Source organism: Struthio camelus, chromosome 1 (assembly GCF_040807025.1).
Source record: "Struthio camelus isolate bStrCam1 chromosome 1, bStrCam1.hap1, whole genome shotgun sequence".
Taxonomy (NCBI): domain Eukaryota; kingdom Metazoa; phylum Chordata; class Aves; order Struthioniformes; family Struthionidae; genus Struthio; species Struthio camelus.
This window is the reverse complement of record NC_090942.1, coordinates 120,491,209-120,511,205: the sequence shown is the minus strand read 5'-3', so window position 1 is coordinate 120,511,205 and position 19,997 is coordinate 120,491,209. Positions and strand designations below refer to the sequence as shown.

The 19,997-nt window shown below is 38.3% G+C and overlaps 1 protein-coding gene across 6 annotated transcripts in view; it reads right to left on the bottom strand.

Annotated features, from left to right (window-relative positions):
* SON (SON DNA and RNA binding protein) overlaps positions 1-19,997 on the bottom strand; it is a 43,986-nt gene that overhangs the window by 7,761 nt on the left and 16,228 nt on the right. For 3 of the 6 annotated variants that reach the window (XM_068912926.1, XM_068912949.1, XM_068912931.1), the window contains 5 exons: positions 16,088-16,245; positions 13,717-13,857; positions 11,658-11,846; positions 7,084-7,194; positions 6,603-6,719 (listed from right to left, as the gene is read on the bottom strand). In XM_068912926.1, the coding sequence (XP_068769027.1) occupies positions 6,603-6,719; positions 7,084-7,194; positions 11,658-11,846; positions 13,717-13,857; positions 16,088-16,245 (716 nt within the window). Of the gene's footprint in view, positions 1-70; positions 151-921; positions 1,043-6,602; positions 6,720-7,083; positions 7,195-11,657; positions 11,847-13,716; positions 13,858-16,087; positions 16,246-19,997 lie in introns of all 6 variants that reach the window. The other 3 variants (XR_011135389.1, XR_011135390.1, XR_011135388.1) reach the window with 3 other exon arrangements.

Genomic DNA, 19,997 nt, shown 5'->3' with positions numbered 1-19,997 from the left:
TTATAAACAGAAATTTTAAAAATCTGTTTTGATGTAAAGAACTTTAAAAACTCCTTAAATGTTTACGTACCTAGGCCTCGATGGCCGCAGTGTTGTGAATAGTAGGGCTGGCATTGACCGTGGCAAGAAGGCAGCTACAAGGATTTGACCCTGAAACAAGTTTCCATATAGAGGGGTGAAAGTTCACAGGTTATTCTGTGAACTATCATCTCTCTTCTGCCCCACCCACTGACCCAAGTAAGTAAGTCAATCATTTCCATCACAGCAAAAAATTGCTCGTCTTAAAATATACAAGTTTACACACTGGCACTGGTAAGTCCGTCAGTTATTTTGCACAAGTAGATCAGATGACACAATGCCTAATATTTTGTAGAAATTTACTTACTAGCAAAATAAATTAATAGAACACTTTTTTTTCCCCTTTATTTTGAGTTGTGCTTGCAAAAGTAAGCATTTCCAAGAATTGGAAAAAGACTGATAACTCCTTGGTTTGGATTCGTACGTAAACAAAACTAGAAGTCTTACTTTTGCAGAAACTGCAGATAACAAATTTTTTAAGGGGATTAACTTTTCAGCATCAGTAACTGACACACACTAACCATGTGTGTGTGTAATCCCCAGTATTCATGGTGTTAAATGAAGAAAAAAAAAAAAGTCCTAGAGATTGTGGTAAGACTTCTCCAAATATTTACCTATTAAGCAATAACGTACCTATCCATCATGCAACTGGATGCTGCATTTAACAACAAGGTGCTCTGACGGAAGAGTAGAGAGGCTAAGCCCACCTCTCCAGTTCAGGTTTTTTTTGTTTTTTTGGTTTTTTGACTGGTGCAGACCATGCAGTTTGTGTGTACACAGAGACAATCAGTTTGTTTGATACGAACTGCCTCAATCTATACACCTAGAATGGCTTTTACTTACTTCCATTTTCATCCTCCCCTCTCTTTTCCAGGAACCTCTCATAAGAATAGGGCAACCATGCCGAGAATGATACAAACCCCAGTCAATGTCACCCTGGGTTCCGATTCCTCTTTTGTACCTGCTTTGCAATGATAGAATTTTCAATATCAACATCTGTTTCATTATCACCAGCGTGCATTCAGTTCACAAATGAAATACAGTGCAACTTCTTGATGAGGTCACTTTAATATTACACAGCTTTCTCACTACACTTGCAAATATACTAACTTTGGCGGTCAGAGGTGGTATAGAAAGAAGAAGGGGAATAGAATCAAAATACTGCTATTCATAGTTTAAAACTAAAGCACTGAATTCCTATAAAGGAATTGTAAGAGCCTGAACAACTTCCAAATCTAGGAAATGCAACAAGTCCTAAATTCTGAAGTGCGTTTGTTAAAAATAATAATAATAATAATAATCGTGGTTTCATGTGTGAACTCAAAATCCTATCTGATAACTTTAGTTTGGTTTTTTTTCCCCCAGACTACACTCACTCTTAGACACGCACAACAGAACTGAGACAAAAAGGAATTAGAATGGAATTACTTTTGTTTCATCACAGAACTATCAGCTGTACTTGTGCGTCGCACTAAAGACCAGACAAAGTAATTCTGGTAGCAATATGAAAGGAGTCTAGAGAAGTCTACTTTGATTCAGGTTACTAATAAAGCAAAAAAGGCTTTAACTTGTTATTGAGAGGAAGACAAATAGGAATCTCTAATGCCACCAGTACAATTATATTCCCTTTGCCTTTTTTTTTCCCCCCCTCATTTGAATGATAGTAAAATTTACTTACCCATGATCTAAGGGGGTACAGGTAAAAATTAGTCTCGTGTTTATAATGAAATATCAAAGCATAAAAATATTAAAAATACTAATAAGAACACAGAAACAAGATATACATTTCTTTTCAGTTTTTAGAAATCATAAAAGGCTGAGTCCCACAAAGGTATTTAACAGCATAAGTACCCTTGCAGATCTGGCCCATAAGGAAGATAGCAGACTGACTTGTATGTAACACAGTAAACCCAAGGTTTCTCAGTATTTGGTTACTCTTATCTGAGTGAGTTAACTATTGAGAAAATAACTGTTATCTTTCATTCTCTAATCCCAATTTGAGTAAGTCAGCATGAAAATGTAATGTCATTTTTCTCATCTTCTGATCTCTTAAATTCCATGAAAGATAAGCCAAATAAAGCACACTTTCATTCTGCCAGCAGGTGGCAACAGCTAATAAACCACATTCTTGGGTCAACAGTTCCTCTTGAAGAAGAGGGCAACATACTAAAAGCTGATCACTTAAGAGGTTTTTTAGTATTTTAAAGTAAAACTATTCCTCTTTAAGAAGTGAAACAAATTTGAAAAGAAAAAAAAAAAAAGCCAGCATCAATATCACAAGAAACCTACAATGCCTGGATTGGCATTTAAGGGCTTAAACAATAACAAAGGCACTTGAAAGAGGATTTTACAGCTTTCTGCTGAAAGTGAGACCATCATCATTATTCAATCGCAACAGCTATCTCTGCAGAAAAGCTAACATACGGTATTGAGTAAAGCTAACTATAAAAAAAGCACCAGCAATGTCAAAAATATTAAAGCCATAATTATTTGAGAGATTTTTAATCAATTGTTGCCCTTTGAAAATAAAATACCAATTCTTTCTCACAAGGCTGACATGGCACTTCCTTTTCAGCAATATTTCATTTAGCAAAAGACAACAAAGCCTTAAAGGCTGCCAGGTGAACAGTCTCAGCTGTAGTTCAATGGGCTGTCTTTTAAAGACTGCTTTAAGACTGACTCCAAAGCTCTGTTTCGAGTACCGGGAACATGCACCATTCTTGGGTGAAACTTTTGCAAAGCAGTTGAGTTTTACATTAATTAAACTGCAGCACTTTCAGCAGCAGCCACATCCTCTCCCTACTACAAGAGGGAGAAGAACTTTCTGAAGAAACCTATCAAATCCCTTACGTTCACTAACAGCTTCAGGATTTTTGTTCACAGCTTTTGCATTGGATCAGTGGAAAGCAAGCTGAGGAACAGCCGAGGTACAGGTAATCCCTTTCGAGGACCAAGCAGGGGGCCAGTCTAATATAACCAACGTATGGTTGATTTGCCTTGCCACCTGGCCGCCTTTTCCAAATACAGCTCGCTATATCATGTATGGCAATACACATATGAGCTATGCGATAGGCTGCCCTGTTAGAAGATCAACTTGACAAGACACATGCCAGTCCTTGTGGAAGCGATCATCACAAGACCTAGCTCTGCCTCCATCGCTGGTGTGAGTTTCACTCATCTGCTAGGGCTAGACTGTGGAAGAATGGAAGATTTACCTTTTCAGGACTTGCCACACAAAACATAGTACTGTAAAAACCACTGAAAAACTATCGGCCATGCTTTAGCACAACTAAATGAAGCAAAGAAATCTCAAGAATCATCTAAAACGTTGTAAAAATGTTTTGGAAAGTAAGCTTGGGCTACAGTACTTAATCTGATCAATCTGGAAACAGGTGGCGACTCTGGAAAAGCCTGCGTAAGTAGACCTCAACAGAATTTGCTTGGAAAAAGGTACTTGACCGCTTCCTCATTTATTTACAGCAGCATAGTATAGTTGTAACACAAAAAGGGGAGGGGGGACGAAAAAAAAAGCCTCCAGAACAAATAAACGTATTTGTGAACTGATTACACCCAGGATGATAAACTGAAACAGAAATCACTTTTCAGAAGAAAAAGATAATACTAGTCATTAATCTGTTTTAACGGAAACCTAACAACATATTATTTCTTTAAGAATACTGCTCATAACCCTACACATCATAAATTAGAACATGACTTTAAAAAACAAACAAACTTCTAATTGGTATATCCATTATTATCTGTCACATTAATCCATATCCATAACTGAATCCCTCAAAACTTTGAGATGAAGTTGAACTTGCAGGTGTGCTTTGGTTTGAGTACATATTACCTCTCCAGAAAACTTGTAAAAAGTAATAAAAATACCGAAATCCAGGAAATGCAAAGTGAAGACTGCACTCAAACAACCTCCATAAGTACTTTAATGTTTTTCCCTTCTTGCCACTGCTCTTGTATTTTGTTACTTAAATACCTCTGTCAAGTCCAAGGTCTGTATACGTCCACGTTTACTGATATTCAAATTCCTAGTCCACGTTTAGTCTGTTTCTGCTAAAGAGTGCACATCCCAAAGTCCTCTGTAGAGCTTATGGCAATATCCTAAGCAAACACCTTCAGTAAACTACATTTTTAGTCAGAAGCGTGCTTTAATTTACACATACTACATACCCCCAAAACCCCACAGTCCTACTAACAGATGAAAATTAAAAATAGTTTGTATTAAGACCAAGATAAATTATTTTCTTAGGATGAAAAAGGGAGCACGAGTTTGATTTCTCAGTGCTCTAGGTCACATAATTGACTGGAACAAAGTTAAGCTACTTCAAGCGCCTGAGAAATACAACCTGTACTTTGCATTTCATGGTTGGTGCGTATTCACGTTGCTGAGAAAGATAACATGCATTCATAACCCATTACCCTTACTTCACTTTTTTCTGTGAAATCATCCTCTAATCACAGGACGTGATTCCAAATTAAGTTCATCAACCCTAAGTTTTGTGAAGGCTTTCACAGGCCCCACCATTTCTAAACAGAGGAAGAGTCTCGTTTAGTTAGTCCCTAACGCATTTTGTAGAGGGTGCGTGACTGTAACTACTTGTCATCCCATGAGTTTGATGGCAATGTGCGTGCGAATATGGAACCTGGAAAGAGCAAAAGAAGTCAAGCTGAGGAATGCCAGAGCAGGAAAGAGGACTGTGTCCTCGTCGTCTTCACCCAACAACTCTTCTGTTTACAGTAGCAGCCTCCTCTCTGGAAAACCCCACGATACTTGGCCAGGGAGGACATCTACTACTGCAAACCACTACATATTTACAGCTATGGGAAGGACAGAAGCGCTTCCGCTGGCTCGCTCTCACTTCTAGATTCACCAAAACGCTCAAACGCACTTCCGCTCCTCACGGCGGTCATGTCCACAAGCCAGACAACAGACTCTTCTCTCATTTTTCTCCCTATAAAGTATTTTTTCAGCATATCACAACAAAGGGCGAAGTTAAAAGACTGAGGGAAAACACACTTGCCTTCTCCACTCAATGTATTTTGTTAGCAGACGGTCCTGTTACTGCAAGGCACAGGAGACCATCAGAGAACCTCAAGGAAGGAAAACTGGATGAGAAGAGGGGGCTTGGGAAAGAGATGGTCACAGGGACATTCCTCCCTTTCCTTCATCTTGGGAACCATGTGAGGTATGCAGAAAGGGAGAATCCCCAAACAGACCCTGGAGTAGGGTTTGCTGATCTCTTTCACAAGCCTCTTGGTGGAAAAGTTCTCCTTTTTCACCAAAACATCTCCCTGCCGAGTGCTTTACGTTTCTAAGTTTCTTTGCCAGAGAGAATTATTGTAACCATTAAAGCCAACATTTTGTTGCAAACTCACAAGTTAGTAATTGTTAAAGTCAGACTTTATAATAAAAAAAAAAAAAAAAGTTCTATGCTCAGTATTAATACTGAAAAAGCCCAAAAGGTTTCAATCTAGCAACTTACTTGGCTCTTAGCTATAAAGTGGGAAAAACAAGTTAGTGAATCTTGGTAAATATTTCTGGTTTTAGGATGTCATAATGCCAGACAACTTTGTTCAGTTTACATCAGATTTTGTGGAAAATTCTATCTAAGCCTCAAATCTAACCTGATTAGATAGTTTTGAGGGTTGTCTTAACACTGGATTCTGGAAGGATAAGCAAATACAGCCTGTACTCAACTACATTATGTGCGAGAACGATCACTGTAACTCATTATTCTTTTGCCTAAAAGATGACTATTGCTTGAATTCCTCAGTTCTACTTCTTGAAAGAGAACCAGTTCAGCAATCATTCTCAAAGATGAAGCATGAATTATTAAACTTATAAAAAACGCATGTATGTATGACGCATCACACCCCAATAAAAAGCCAGTATTACTCTCCAGTAAGAGGTAACTATTTCAGTGCACAATGATATTGAACTTATCGGCCCAACTGCAACTCCTGTTTTAATACTTTAATACTAATACTTGGCTCCCAGAAAACACTGGTGATGCAGACAGAGGAAAAGTAGTAATTGGAGAGAACCAAGTCAAACAGAACTGCAGTTTGGGACTTGGTTCATTGAAGTTAATGCCACAAGATCATTGACTTCAACGACATCAGGATCAAACCGGGCCTGACCTGTCCCGATCCTGTAAAAGTAGCGATGGACCTACCACTGCAACCGTACCAATATCATGAATGTCATTTCAGTGCAAGATAACAGTATGTATGAACCAATCTTACTCAAATACCAGGCGCACATCTTATTTCAGTACTCTAGATATTAGACTTGAAATGTCATGATCAACACCTTAACACACAACAAAATGAACACAGCAGCGGCAAATATCTAAATTGAACAAAGACATCGATTTAACTGAAGCTGTTGCATTTGACACGTGTTGCCGTAGGTTATTAATGCTTAAGGCACATTTTCTGTATTTTCCAATATTTTCACTGGTATTTAAGATAAAATATTTAGACAAATATGTCTGCGTAACTTCTACCTTTCTAATCCATGCTTGGGGACCACTGTTGGTCAATTCATCTGAGGATAATATCTGTGCTCCAGTACTTCCTGTGAACTGACCAGGTATGGAGTTTGACTGAGCCCAGGCGTCGATCTACAAAACAAAAGTCATTGCAAGACCAAAATAAAAATTTGCACATTTTTCCTCTCAAATCTCTGTTGCTTCTCAGTAATACCCATTCGATCTCTCACTTATACTTAGTACTATATCCATCAGCCCTCATTTGTAAACAGATGCTCAGAAAAGCAAAGCATGTTAACCTTAAGTTTGTGGTTCTCGGGTTGCGTATGCCCAAAAATTAGTATTGTGAAGTGCAAATTAAAAGGCAGAATTTTTAAATGTGGGCTAATAAACTGAGCTTCCAAAGATCCACAAAAAAATTAAGAAAGTCAGGTGGCTTAGAATGGAAAAATTTACTCTAACTTCATCAAAATGCTGATAAAAAAGCACAACATACCTGTTCCTGTGCACGATTTAACATGCACATGGCCTCTAAATCAAATGTATTCTCATTAAGCCTTTTCTGAGCCACTGCTCGATCATTCATAGCTGTAGATATGTCCACAGCCTAGGAAGAAAAAGATTATTTTTAAAAATGTATCAGACTACAATAATATCCATTCAATCTGGAAAAAGCTGTTGTAAAATAAACGCTACAAATACTAAAAAGTTGTTTTACACATTGAATCGTTAGTTGGAAATATAAATAGGTAAAGTGAAAAGAAAAAAAAAATCCTTAGACTACATATCAAATATATACAACCTGGGCTTTCCCAAGCAAACAGAAAACCTAAGTATGGCACCCTGGTAATTTAGTATCAAACGTACAGAGAAAAATACTAGAAGATTTATGTTCAAAGAACTAATGTTTTGGTTACAAAAAGTTCTGCTTTATAATACTTAAATAGAGGAGCATGTCATAGTTCAGTGGAATGTTATTAACCAATAGAATTAAATGCAACTTAGATAAGAATTTTAAGCAAAAGACCTTCAAAAAGAGTTGTTCACATGAGCGTCCTGCTATTAATTCAAACTAGAACTTCAAGTAACGTGTATAAAAAAAAATTACATTAAGAATCACACGCATTCCATCAACTTGGCATTAGTACATAACATCTTAAAAACCTTCAGACTAAAACAGACTTACAAAAAAGTTGAACCAGACTGTTAACTCACAAAATTAACTGTTTCGGAAAAGATTTTAGATCTGTGCTGTTGAACTAGAATAAAATTTAAAGAAAAAAAAAATTGGAAACCATCTCCCACATTCAAATTGATTCTCAACTAATCAGAACCATTTTGGTAAAAGTACGGAGCAACTGAAAAAGCTCAATGCAAACTTCTGCTTCATGTGCAAAAGCCATCAAGAAACAAAAAACATTTGGGATATAAAGCTACAACAAACTATGGCTAGTATAAAGTTCATATAAAATTACTTGTGCCTCATTCTTCAAAAGACGTGCATTTTATGCGTCATCCTATTTTTAAGGTAGAAAAAGAATACTGTTCAGAGACAAGTCAAAATTATTTGGAGATGAGCATGTGAAGGACACTGAAAGGGCTAGGACTGTTCAAAGCACAGAAGAAAATCAAAAAAGCAAGAGGCATATAGATATAAATTGAGTACTACAGTGTAACATTACATTTCTTAAGCTGATGGTTTACAAGAATTCTTTTTACTTCGTATTACGACAGACGCGTATCTTTCGTCAGTGATCATCTCATAACCTTAGCCCCTCACATTACGTTAGAATAAGGGGCCAGTAGAAGAAACTGAAACTAATTTAAATTTGACTTTCCTAAACACAAGAACACAGTTAATCCACAAATTCCCTGTCACAGAAAACAACTCAATGACTTAGTAAATATTGAAAGATAGTAAGAGACAGACAAGAATGTCTACTGTTGCATAAAACAAAGTAATTACTTTTTAATACTCTGGCTATTAAATCTTAGCATTTAAGACCAAGGAAGAAGAAGAAGAAGATTTTTTTTTTTAACTGCTTAGGACAAAAAGGTATTTCCTCCAGGAAGATTTTTCCATACCAGGTTGCTGAAGCATCTTGCATGGGCCAAAACAGACTCATAATCACAGAGGTCCTACGTTTATATGAAACTGGCTTAAATGTTAATTTATTGTCCCAGCTGACAAAAATGCAGATTATAAACAAGGCACAGGAACAATTAAAAGATCTTTTACAATTTTAATAACCGCCTAACATGACAGTAACACATGTAAAAGAATGTCAGTTTACAACATACACTTTCTTGTGTTAACAAGTTCCCCTTACAGTTAGAATTTTTTCTTTTTAATGCTTTGTTCGTGAAACTGGTTCAGGAGATAAATAAAAGTTATTCTACTCACCAAAAGCTTCAATCCAGCAATACACATAGGCATGCAAGTAGTCCACTGAAACCACATTGGGACCACTCACATACTTAAACATACATGTGTACTTAAGTGCTTTACCGGACTGGGGCCTATTAGTAGGTACCCTGGTTAGTTAGAATTCCCATACACTTTCCCCACACATGGTCAGTCACCATTTTGGAGACCATCATGGCTTTGTATTATGTCAAGACACTCGATGGCAGCTTTGGATCTTGAAAAAAAAAAATCTCTGCTTGAAGTATGAAAAGTTGTGTTATTATTTAATCAAGTAAAACAGTTCAAGTTCAGCATGCTATTCCCTGTAAGAGTTCTGCCTTTCCAGTCCTGAGTGTAAATGACATTTTTCCCACAGAAACAAAGCACAAATATGGAATTAAAAAGGACCAGGCTGACAATGGAAAGCAGGCATTTTTTGACCAATACTTTGTAGGTGCACAGATACATTAAATGCACTTACTGCATTTTTAGATCAAGAAGGCTTCTCTATATAAAATAGTCACCGCTGTATATTTCAAACTTAAATACATGTTAATTGAACACTTTCAGACCTTCAAACACAGCCTTACAGGCTTTCTCATAGGTTTCCCTGGCTTCTTGAGACATGCTGATACTTCAGAGTACTAAAAGGCATGACTTTTTCCTCCCTCTCTTACTATCACGAATAACTATGTTAACAGCAAAATGTTTTATTAGAACAGTCGGTAATAAATTAGCAGGGCCACTTTAGACCGCTTATTCTGTAACTAGGTCTGTGACCTGAATAAAAACAAAACACCACCAAACAAATTATGTATGACTTTTTAATGTCAATACAGACTCGCATCTGAATTGTCACAACTAGATTCCAAAGTTTGCAATCAGATAAAGTGAATGGATGTAAAACACGTCAAGCTTCCTGAGGACCCAAGCACGCTCCCCTACTACCCTGCTACAGCTGCAAGGGAGCTTACCTGGCTTACATTGCTCAATAGAAGCCGTTTCTTCCCCAACGGTCCTCATAACCCATTTAAAAATTAGTTATAACATTAAGCAGAGAAGCACCCTGTTACCTTTCAGGCTCCCTGGAGAAGCATACAGGGATTCTTTCACTACAAGAATATTCCTGTATTTCAAGATTAAGGATTGCCACACCCAGGGGGACAGTATGCTCTGCTGTCAGCTAATGACCCTTGAAATCACCCTTAACACAAACCAAGTTAAGGTAAATGCAAATAAAAATATTTATTTACAAAATGTAAAAACAGACAACATGTTTACAATCATTTATAAAGATACAAGTGACAGAAAGAAAAGAAAGCTATGTTGAATATATTTATTCCAACGTCAGATTTTAAGGCCTCTTCTATACACCCAACAGACAAGCTATCAGCGCTTACCTAACCTGTTTGTCAAAGATACAGGCCTAGTGTCTCTGGCAACCTGGATGCAGACATCTACAGAGCTTGCCTGCACTATGAGCAAATCATTAACCATCTGAAGGACAAAAGACTTTTTACCACCTGGTAAGAACATGGCCAAGCGTTAGTACAAAAAGTTTCTAGACTCTGGACTTTGCATAAATACACACACTCGTAAACTGGGAATTAAGTTCTGCACCAACATTTAAGAATGGTTGGCTCACCACTGGCTCTTGACAAAGACCAGCCAGACAACAGTTACCATCTGCACTGAGACTGCATCGAGTTCAATGCCTGACCCTCAAGCTCTATCTTTGAGGTATACCATAAAAATATGTCTGTTAAATGAGTTATGTTCCAGCCACTGTGCCTTTGGTGCTATAAAGGCCACAGAGGAAATATCATCTGTGCTTCAGGGAGTAAAGCATACAGTCTTAGAATATCAGTGAAAGACAAAATGCACTAGGTTTGAAAAATGATTTCATCAGAAATTGAAGCCAAGGCTTTTTGTTGTTTATTTGTTTTGAAACATATGAGAACAATTCTTTAGATAAAATGAGGTGACATCAGCTCGAAAAAAAAAGTAACATCTCCATCTTAAATATTTAATTTAATTATAGAAAAACCACAAAATATTTTGAAGACATCTCAAGGGGAAAAACATTTCCTTTTTTTTTTTTCCTCCAGTTTATTTTACATACAATAAGACTTTCTTTTTGGAAGGCTATATGGAAGACAACGGTATAAGAAACTGTGATTTTAAAACTAAAAAATGAGTAGATACATCCAGATGAAATGGCAGCTTTAAAAACTACTTTCAAATCTACTTTTTAAATGGATTACATTTCAATTCAATATATTGCTCTAACATTGGTAGGACAATTTTAATTACTATTTCAATTATTATGAAAGTCTTGGGGTATTAATCTTGGCAAAAAACACGACAAGAAATTTGTTTTGTCTTGTTCTTCATCTTCAAGCAAAAGCTTAAATTCTATTGACACAAAGAAATCACTAGTTGACAAAAGCATACACTATGTGTACAGGTTGCTTTTATCATTGCTCACACGGACATGGTGAGCAAATTTGAAGACCGCAGCAGTTCAGATAAGGAACTTACTAAAGTGTCAGATGCTACCTACATAAGCGATTCTTTTTTTTCACAGACTGCAACTTGGTACCAGACTGAGCAGGTAACACTTTTTTTTTTCTTATGGTATATGCTTTCCTTCCCTTCCTTACCTCAATGGCTGGTTTGGGGAAAACATCATCCTTGCTTTCTTCTTTGCCTTTTTCAACTGGTACCCATTCTCCATAGACACTATCTGCTTCTTTTTTCCTATGCTGAGACCCAGATGAGACAGGAAATTCCTTTGACAGGCTGATCTGATTTTTTGGTTGTGGTGGTGGTGCTGGTTTTATACTTGGAGTCTTTAAGAAAAAAAAAAAATAGAAAAATTAAGACTTGAAATTGCACGATACTCACTAACATGTTTTTGAGAAACAACTGATTGCATACATACGGTATTAAGTTTTCACGAAATAGTCATCCTCCCTAACTAGTATCAATCTGAAAGCCTTTAGAATAAATTGTTTTAGTTAGTTAGTTCTGCGTGGCCCTAAAAACATGCAAGAGCAACAAACTGTAGCGTAGGAGAAGAAGAGCCAGATGCTGAAATATCTTAAATCAGCTTCGGCAGAAAAAAATATGCAAAACCTCACCTTCACAAGTATCCTCCCTCTCTCTTTCCACCCCATCATGGGAAGAAGAAAGATCTTATCTGCCACAGGTGCATTTAGTAATGCAAAACCCCAAAACAAAAATCCTAGGCAGTAAAAAATGTTGGCTATGATATCTGTATGTGGTGAAAGCCCCGCATTATTAAAGATGCAGAAAGCAGTTTCCAAAATTCTCAGTTTCTGCTTTGGAGTACTTTTGATAGTAGCATGAATCCCAACTTAAATCAAGTCCATGAGACTCTTCCTTCGAAATTTTTGCCGGTAAGTTAAAAGAATACACAGAAATCTCTGACAAGCTCTTCTGGCAAGAGGCAAACAGAGCCAAGACAGCTCAAGGCAGTGGGGAAACCTCTACTATCAAAAGAACACAGGTGGGAATGCTAACAAGACTAGAATCCAGGAAGAATGGAAAGGATGACGCAAAAAGGGTCAAATCTGTGGAGAACAGGCAGAGCAACCCACACCCACTGTGGTGTGAGAACATCCCTCTTCAGAACCTGTACGGAATCCCCAGTTTTCCTGAGTTTCATTGTACCACCTTCTCATGGCGCAATACCAAGTATAAACCCAATTTTACCTTACACCTTATGCAAATGTGTATTAGTGACTATTTTGTATATTCCACAAGCTATACATATTTTTATACATATGCATACATGTATGTTTGTGTATCTAAATGCCATTTATATTTTCACTTAGTATAAAATAATATTTTTAATATAACTGTATACCCTGCAAAATCCAGACAGACTTTCATAGGCAACAAAGCCAAAAAAAAAAAAAAAAAAGCATACAACTGACCAAAAAAAAAGTCATCCAGACAAATTCTAATCTATGCTTCAAAGCACACAAATACTACGTGCATTTGAAGAAAAGCTCCCTAGTTTTATTCCTTTCAACGTGCTTCTCAACCCAGAAAACACCAATACAATCTGATAAAGCTAAAAGCAGTCCTCCAAAATGGGGGGGGGGGGGGGGAGGGGGTGAGTGTGTTTTAGTAACAGCCAACATTAATGATCCTCATTCTTAACATAGCACTAATTTCTCTATTGGCTAGTTTCAAAACTACTAGACCTTTTTTCTCCTTTAATTCACATTTCAGATCTATTGCAGAAGTAGACATACAAGATTTGGAGTCTTTGCAAACCTGATGACATCACTTTATTTACAACACTTCATAATGCATTTAGAATGTGGTACTTCTCTAAAAATGCAATGCATTTCGAAAAGCACTGTTCATCGCTGCTTGCAAATTCATACTAATATTTTTGCAACAAGAAGGTGAAGCAAAACTGATCCTCTTTTTGTTATTAAACTGAACATGTGCAAAAAGATACAACGAAAAACAGTTTCAATCCAACTATAATTTCATGGGCTGCAGATTAAGTTTCCTATCGTGGCAAGGGTATTTCAAAAGTTACCAAACTTTTAACAACATTCTACTCTAATTTTATCAAGGTTACAGATCACTGTTTAATTTCTGTAAAACTACTTTAAAAGTTTTGACAGAAATTTAAGAATAACCAAAACGTAAAATATTGGAAATTACAGAAGTACTCACACTTAAATTGAAAAAAATGGGTTTTGGTTCATTGAGTTTAAAGGGGTGATTATAGAAAGGACGTTCTTCCTCTTCTTCATCAGAAACATGAGGTTTGTTCACTATCACATCATCTGTACTTTGAGCAATCTTCTTGCATTTCTGGAATAAAAAAGAGCGGAGGAGACAACTCTGAATAAACCATTGACCTTTCAACAAAAAAGGACAAAAAGAATACTTTCACAATTTTTTTTTCTTTTTAAATAGGGCCTCCCAGGGGGTACAATCTGAGCAATCACCCTTCTAGAAATCTACTCAGTATACATACCTTTGACATTGAACACATATATAAAGCACCTACTAAAACTTGCCTAGCTTGCACTCATGCTGCACCTAATTTCACATGCATATAAGCTCTCAGATCCATTGTCCTGTAAAACTGCGCTATGCAGTGCTAGCTGCAGAATATTTGTCTAAGGCTGCAAACACTTCAGAGTCGGAATAGACTGGTTGTTTGGCATCCCACGTTACAAGCATAATTGTAAGCTGAGAGGAACTATAGTATAAATATCGGCCTATAAGCTCACAAAGCAACTACATACGAAAACCTAAGAATTGTAAATAGCTTCTAATTTCCACTAGTAGCTGAAGTACTCAGTCAGAAGGAACGGCTCTAAAAGATTCAGATTTCCTCTAAAATATCTTATGAGGTTAGCAAAGTAAACATGACATTGCCATTTTATATTTAACAGAAGTTTGACCTAAAAACGTACAGGTGTTATGGCGATGCTGCATCCCAATCACGAGAAAAGATCTCCCAGAAAAAAAGTTCTGGGCAAGTTGGACTTTCATGATGAAAAACTCTTCACTGATTATACTCGCCCCCACTGTTTGTTTACAAAGTAGCAACTATAACTGAATCAGTCTGAAATGAGTTTAAGAATACTATAGTCTAGTATCATCCTTCTGTTGCGTTCCCACTAATGATATGTGTACTCGTGATATCTGAGGGGACATGAAGTGATACTGCTGAAATGACAAACCAATGGAAGTTACAACCATTTAACGATCCAACTGGTGGCATATAAGGAGCAAAGAGGCAGCTCTGTCACTAGAAATAATACTCTGATAGCACCATTCTTGCCAATCCCTATAAAAAAATGCCTGCACTCTCCTGTGTCAAGCCTCCTCCAAACAATGACTGAAGCACATTTTTTAGGCAACAGCAAAAGCCTCTGCTGTTCACAAAGGTAATCAACAAAACATGCTGTCCATAGTTATAGCCAGCTCCCAAAGAAATGAAAGCAGTTTGTCCATTTTGCAGATTACATCGCAGAGAGAAAAGACACTGAAGCTTGCTTTGCAAGAAGCTGACTATGTTCTGGAAGGGTTCTTCACTTGGGCAAAGTACCCCATGATGGTGCCCTGGACCACTTCTGTAGCCAGCTTTGATTTAACAGAGCATGGAACAGCAACATTATCACACACATTTCCAGAGCTGGAAATGGCAAAGAAGGGGCAAGACGTTTTGGCTTCAAATTAGCACTAGCTATATTAGATCCTGGTCAAGTACATGCAGAACCACCCAATACATCTGCACAGTCTATCTGCACTATCTCAATCTATTACCGGAAAGTTCTTCTGCTTCCACTATCCCACATACAGTTGAGAAATTGTTCTTCACCAATTTGATAATGCCCAATTATTTTTTAATTTATTTCCATAAACAAATTTGTATTTCAGGATTGTCACACTGCTGACAGAAAAAAAAAAATTATTTCTTCAGTTCAAATTTTTTCTAGTTTGGGGTAAAAATCTCATAAGAAGAAATCAGCAAATTGAACAAGGTGATATTTTTACAATAAGAGAAAAAGAAGCCATTTTCCCCCATGATCAGATCAAAACTATCCTATTTGTATATTAAAAATGCAATGAGATAGAATTGCTACAAAAATTCTCTTTAAAAAATATTACAGAAGTTAGAAAAGCACAGAAGTATGTAAAATAGACCCTAAATTTTAACCACGAGATAAAATTCAGCAGCCTGAACTCATTAAAACATAGATATATATAAATAAATAGCTAAAAACACTAAGACAGGAACTAGAACAGAAGGCTTTGTATTTTATTAACAGGACTGCAAGGTCAACTACCAATTCTAGCAAAATTAGAACAGAATTAAAACAAAAAAAGCACAAGAATTTGATTTCACATATTTGCATAGAATTAAAAAGCCTGTTTTCATGACAAAAAATTGCGTACAGAACAAGGGTTCAAACCATAAGCCAGTTTTCACACAAGTTAAGCACACAGAACGATAGTTTGACTAGGAGCTGCAAAAAATAGCTTGCACATTTTTCAAGTTCATTTTGATACTGTTGTTCTCACTTACCTCAGTGAGCTCCTTTAGAGTATCTCTTGACGACTTATTGGCTTTGTCATCTTTCTTTTGAGCTAACATAGGCATCAGGCTTGGTGGCAAGGGAACACCAGACTTAGCACACATGGCAGCTGCATTAGCCTTGGCTATTTCAAGTAGCTGGGCCTTGTCTAAAAAATTTGAAGAAAGATCATGATTTTTTACAGTTTCTGGCTTAGTATTTCATAAGCACTTCTAGCAGACTAAACCAAAGTAAAAACCACAATATTTTTACCCATACTGTGGATTTTTACAATCTGAGAAAACTCCTAAAATTTTAGTTAATTCCCCTAGACTTTTTTTTTTGAGGTCTATTCAACAAACAAGTGAAACTGCATATTTAACACAAAGCACAGAAGTCCAAATTTCAGAACTTAAAATCTCCCAAATTCAAAAGTTCTATTTGTTATTCTGGATGCCTATTTTACCTTGTTGACTCATTCTAATGTTAGAAATAAAGGGTTATAGTCACACAGCTTAAATTCCAAAGTCCCCTTCTTAGCTATCTCTGAAGGGCATTCAAAGGCCCTGAGGAAACCTGCAGCCTGAAACCTACTTACAACCAATCGACAGAAAACATAAGCACTGAGACTTGTATAACATACAATTACACACAAAAACATTAGTAGAAGAGTATTTTGCTTTATCAAACAAAAAAGCACGTGTGGCCATAGCACAAGAATAGGGAATGGAAATAAAATGTTTTGTGTGTACTAAGAAAGCCAGTGTCACCCCAGCCTTCCAAAAGGGCAAGAAGGAAGAGCCAGGGAACTACAGGCCTGTCAGCCTCACCTCCATCCCGGGAAAGGTGATGGAGCAGCTCATCCTGGAGGTCCTCACTAAGCATCTGGAGGACAAGAAGGTGATCCAGAGTAGTCAGCATGGATTCACCCAAGGGAAATCATGCTTGACCAATCTGATAGCCTTCTATGATGGAACAACTGGCTGGGCAGATGAGGGGAGAGCAGTGGATGCTGTCTCCCTGGACTTCCGCAAGGCTTTTGACACTCTCTCCCATCGCATCCTCATAGGCAAGCTCAGGAAGCGTGGGCTGGATGAGTGGACAGTGAGGCAGACTGAAAACTCGTTGACTGGCAGAGCTCAGAGGGTTGCGATCAGTGGCAGAGAGTCTGGTTGGAGGCCCGTATCTAGTGGTGTCCCCCAGGGGCCAATACTAGGCCCAGTACTGTTCTTAACTTATTCATCAAGGACCTGGAGGAAGGCACAGAGGGCACTCTCAGCAAGTTTGCTGATGATACTAAACTGGGGGGAGTGGCTGACACAGCAGAAGGCTGCGCTGCCATTCAGAGGGACCTGGGCAGGCTGGAGAGCTGGGCGGAGAGGGCGAACTTCCTCCTGAAGTTCAACAAAGGCAAGTGCAGGGTCCTGCACCTAGGCAGGAATAATCCCATGCACCAGTACTGATTGGGGGTCGACCTGCTGGAAAGTAGCTCTGCAGAGAGGGACCTGGGAGTCCTGGGGGACAACAAGTTAAGCATGAGCCAGCAACGTGCCCTTGCGGCCAAGAAGGCCAATGGTATCCTGGGCTACATTAGGAAGATTGTTGCCAGCAGGTGGAGGGAGGTGATCCTGCCCCTCTCCTCAGCCCTGGGGAGGCCTCCCCTGGAGTACTGTGTCCAATTCTGGGCTCCCCAGTACAAGAGAGACATGGCACTCCTGGCGAGAGTCCAGCGGAGGGCTACAAAAATAATTAGGGGACGGGAACATCTCTCCTCTGAGGAAAGGCTGACAGAGCTGGGCCTGTTCAGCCTGGAGAAGAGAAGACTGAGAGGCAATCCCATCAACGTGTTTAAGTATCTGAAGGGGGTGTCAAGAGGATGAGGCCAGTCTCTTCTCCGTGGCACCCAGCGACAGGACGAGACGCAACGGGCAGAAACTGAACCACAGGAAGTTCCACCTAAACCTGAGAAAAAACTTCTTCACTGTGAGGGTGGAGTGGGTAGTGGAGTCTCCTTCCCTGGAGATATTCAAAACCTGTCTGGATGTGATCCTGGGAAATACGCTCTAGAGGACCCTGCTTGAGCAGGGAGGTTGGACTAGATGATCTCCAGAGGTCCCTTCCAACCTCAACCATTCTGTGATTCTGTGTGCTCCTGTCTGATCTCACAGTTTGCAAATGAGTTACCACCGCCTCTGCAAGCAAATAGCTTTACAAAAATACTAAATACAGGTATATATCTATAATTTGCTGAGTAATCAAAGGCAGATTCAAAGCTGCCCATTAATTCTCATGTTCTGCACAAAAGTACTGCTGGTAGAGGGACTTCCATGCTAACTCTATGAGAGAGAACTGAAAGAAACAGAACCTGAGCTCCACAAAAGGGGGCCCATTCTCACACTACCCATAGGAGGGCTCAACTCTCCGAACAGGACCCTCATTTCTCCTCATGAAACGTAGTATCTAAGAAAACCACAAGGCCCCTCTTCCTCCAATCACAGTAGACCAATGCAGTTCATTAGGATTTTCACTTTCATTTCTGCATCAGATGGGTTCGGGAATTTTTTCCAGAAACAGCATCCCTTCCACGAAGTTCTTAGCATAAATCTACCCTGACATCAGCAGGCATAACTGACATGCCTATGACCACAGCAAAGTCTAAAGCCAAGTGGAAAATGAAGCATATCACGTAAGAAACAAAGACAAAGGTATTCCAGACTGGGCAGAGGACCAGAAAAATAGCACTTCATTTACTGTATGATGGACATATATGAGAGTTTCTTACAGCCTTTGAGCAAATGGTCTTAATTATCCAGAAGTAAAAGAAATGGAAGAATATCAACTAACTTATTATACTCAAAATGGTTTCCTATTCTTCGGAAAGGAATCTGTGAAACTAAAGCTTTGTGGTTTTAGGAAAGCTATCACAGATCCAATGAAATAAAAACGCAACACTGTTCCTAACGTACATTATCTAGCTACTTTTCTTCCCCTCCCCTCCCCCTCCAAGTCTCCCCAGTCACACAATAGATGTCTGAAGAACACTGTCCCTGTTGCCAGTTTATGGTCATATCTTCAGCAGAGTTTGAATGTTCCACATTCCTATGTAGCACAAGGATGAGAACTGAAAAGTCTTGATCCAAAATTCAATTCCTTACCATAAGCTCTCTAGCATTTGGCATATGCTAGCAGCCTGAAGCCACACCTGCAAATAAACCTCAACCTACAAATGCCCAGAGCAAGGTTGCTAGTGACACAGTACCGACCTGTACCAAACCAAGGTAGAAACTAGCTAGCTGCATCTGTGTTACTACTAATTTACTCTGGTTAAGAAGAGAAAGTATGCCTACTTACCTACACTGTGGAATTAAGAGTATAATTCAATTAGGAGTCTCTGAAAAGGTAACCTGAGTAGAAATGATCACAGTACAGGGAAGCTCACCTCAAGATTCACGAGTACAATGAAGAAAAAAGCAGACCTTTTTCAAGCCCATAAAATACGGGCCATAGCCAATAAATCCTCTATATCACACACTTAATAGTTCAACAACGTCCCTCTTCATATAGCAAAGCTGTGAGTAGCAAAAATAAGAGTGGAAAAGCAGCAAGGCAGTAAGGGAAACAAGCATTACAGCTGATGATGGAACTCTCTACTGGCATTTACTTTTGCGTGTTCTTTCATGTCCAGTTTGTTCTCAGTAAAAACAAACTAGCAATTCACAACTCTCTTACAGAGAATATTTGGGCCTTTTTCAAACATTACAACGAACAGCATTCCTCAAGACTACAGCAGACTACCTTTGCATAAAAGCTTTAAAACAAAGATATATCTCTGCTTTAAGTGCAATTTTCATCCAAGTGGTAACCACTGATTCAGTTCCAACAGAAAAGCTGTCTCATCAAAAGTTGCTGCCTAACAGCAAT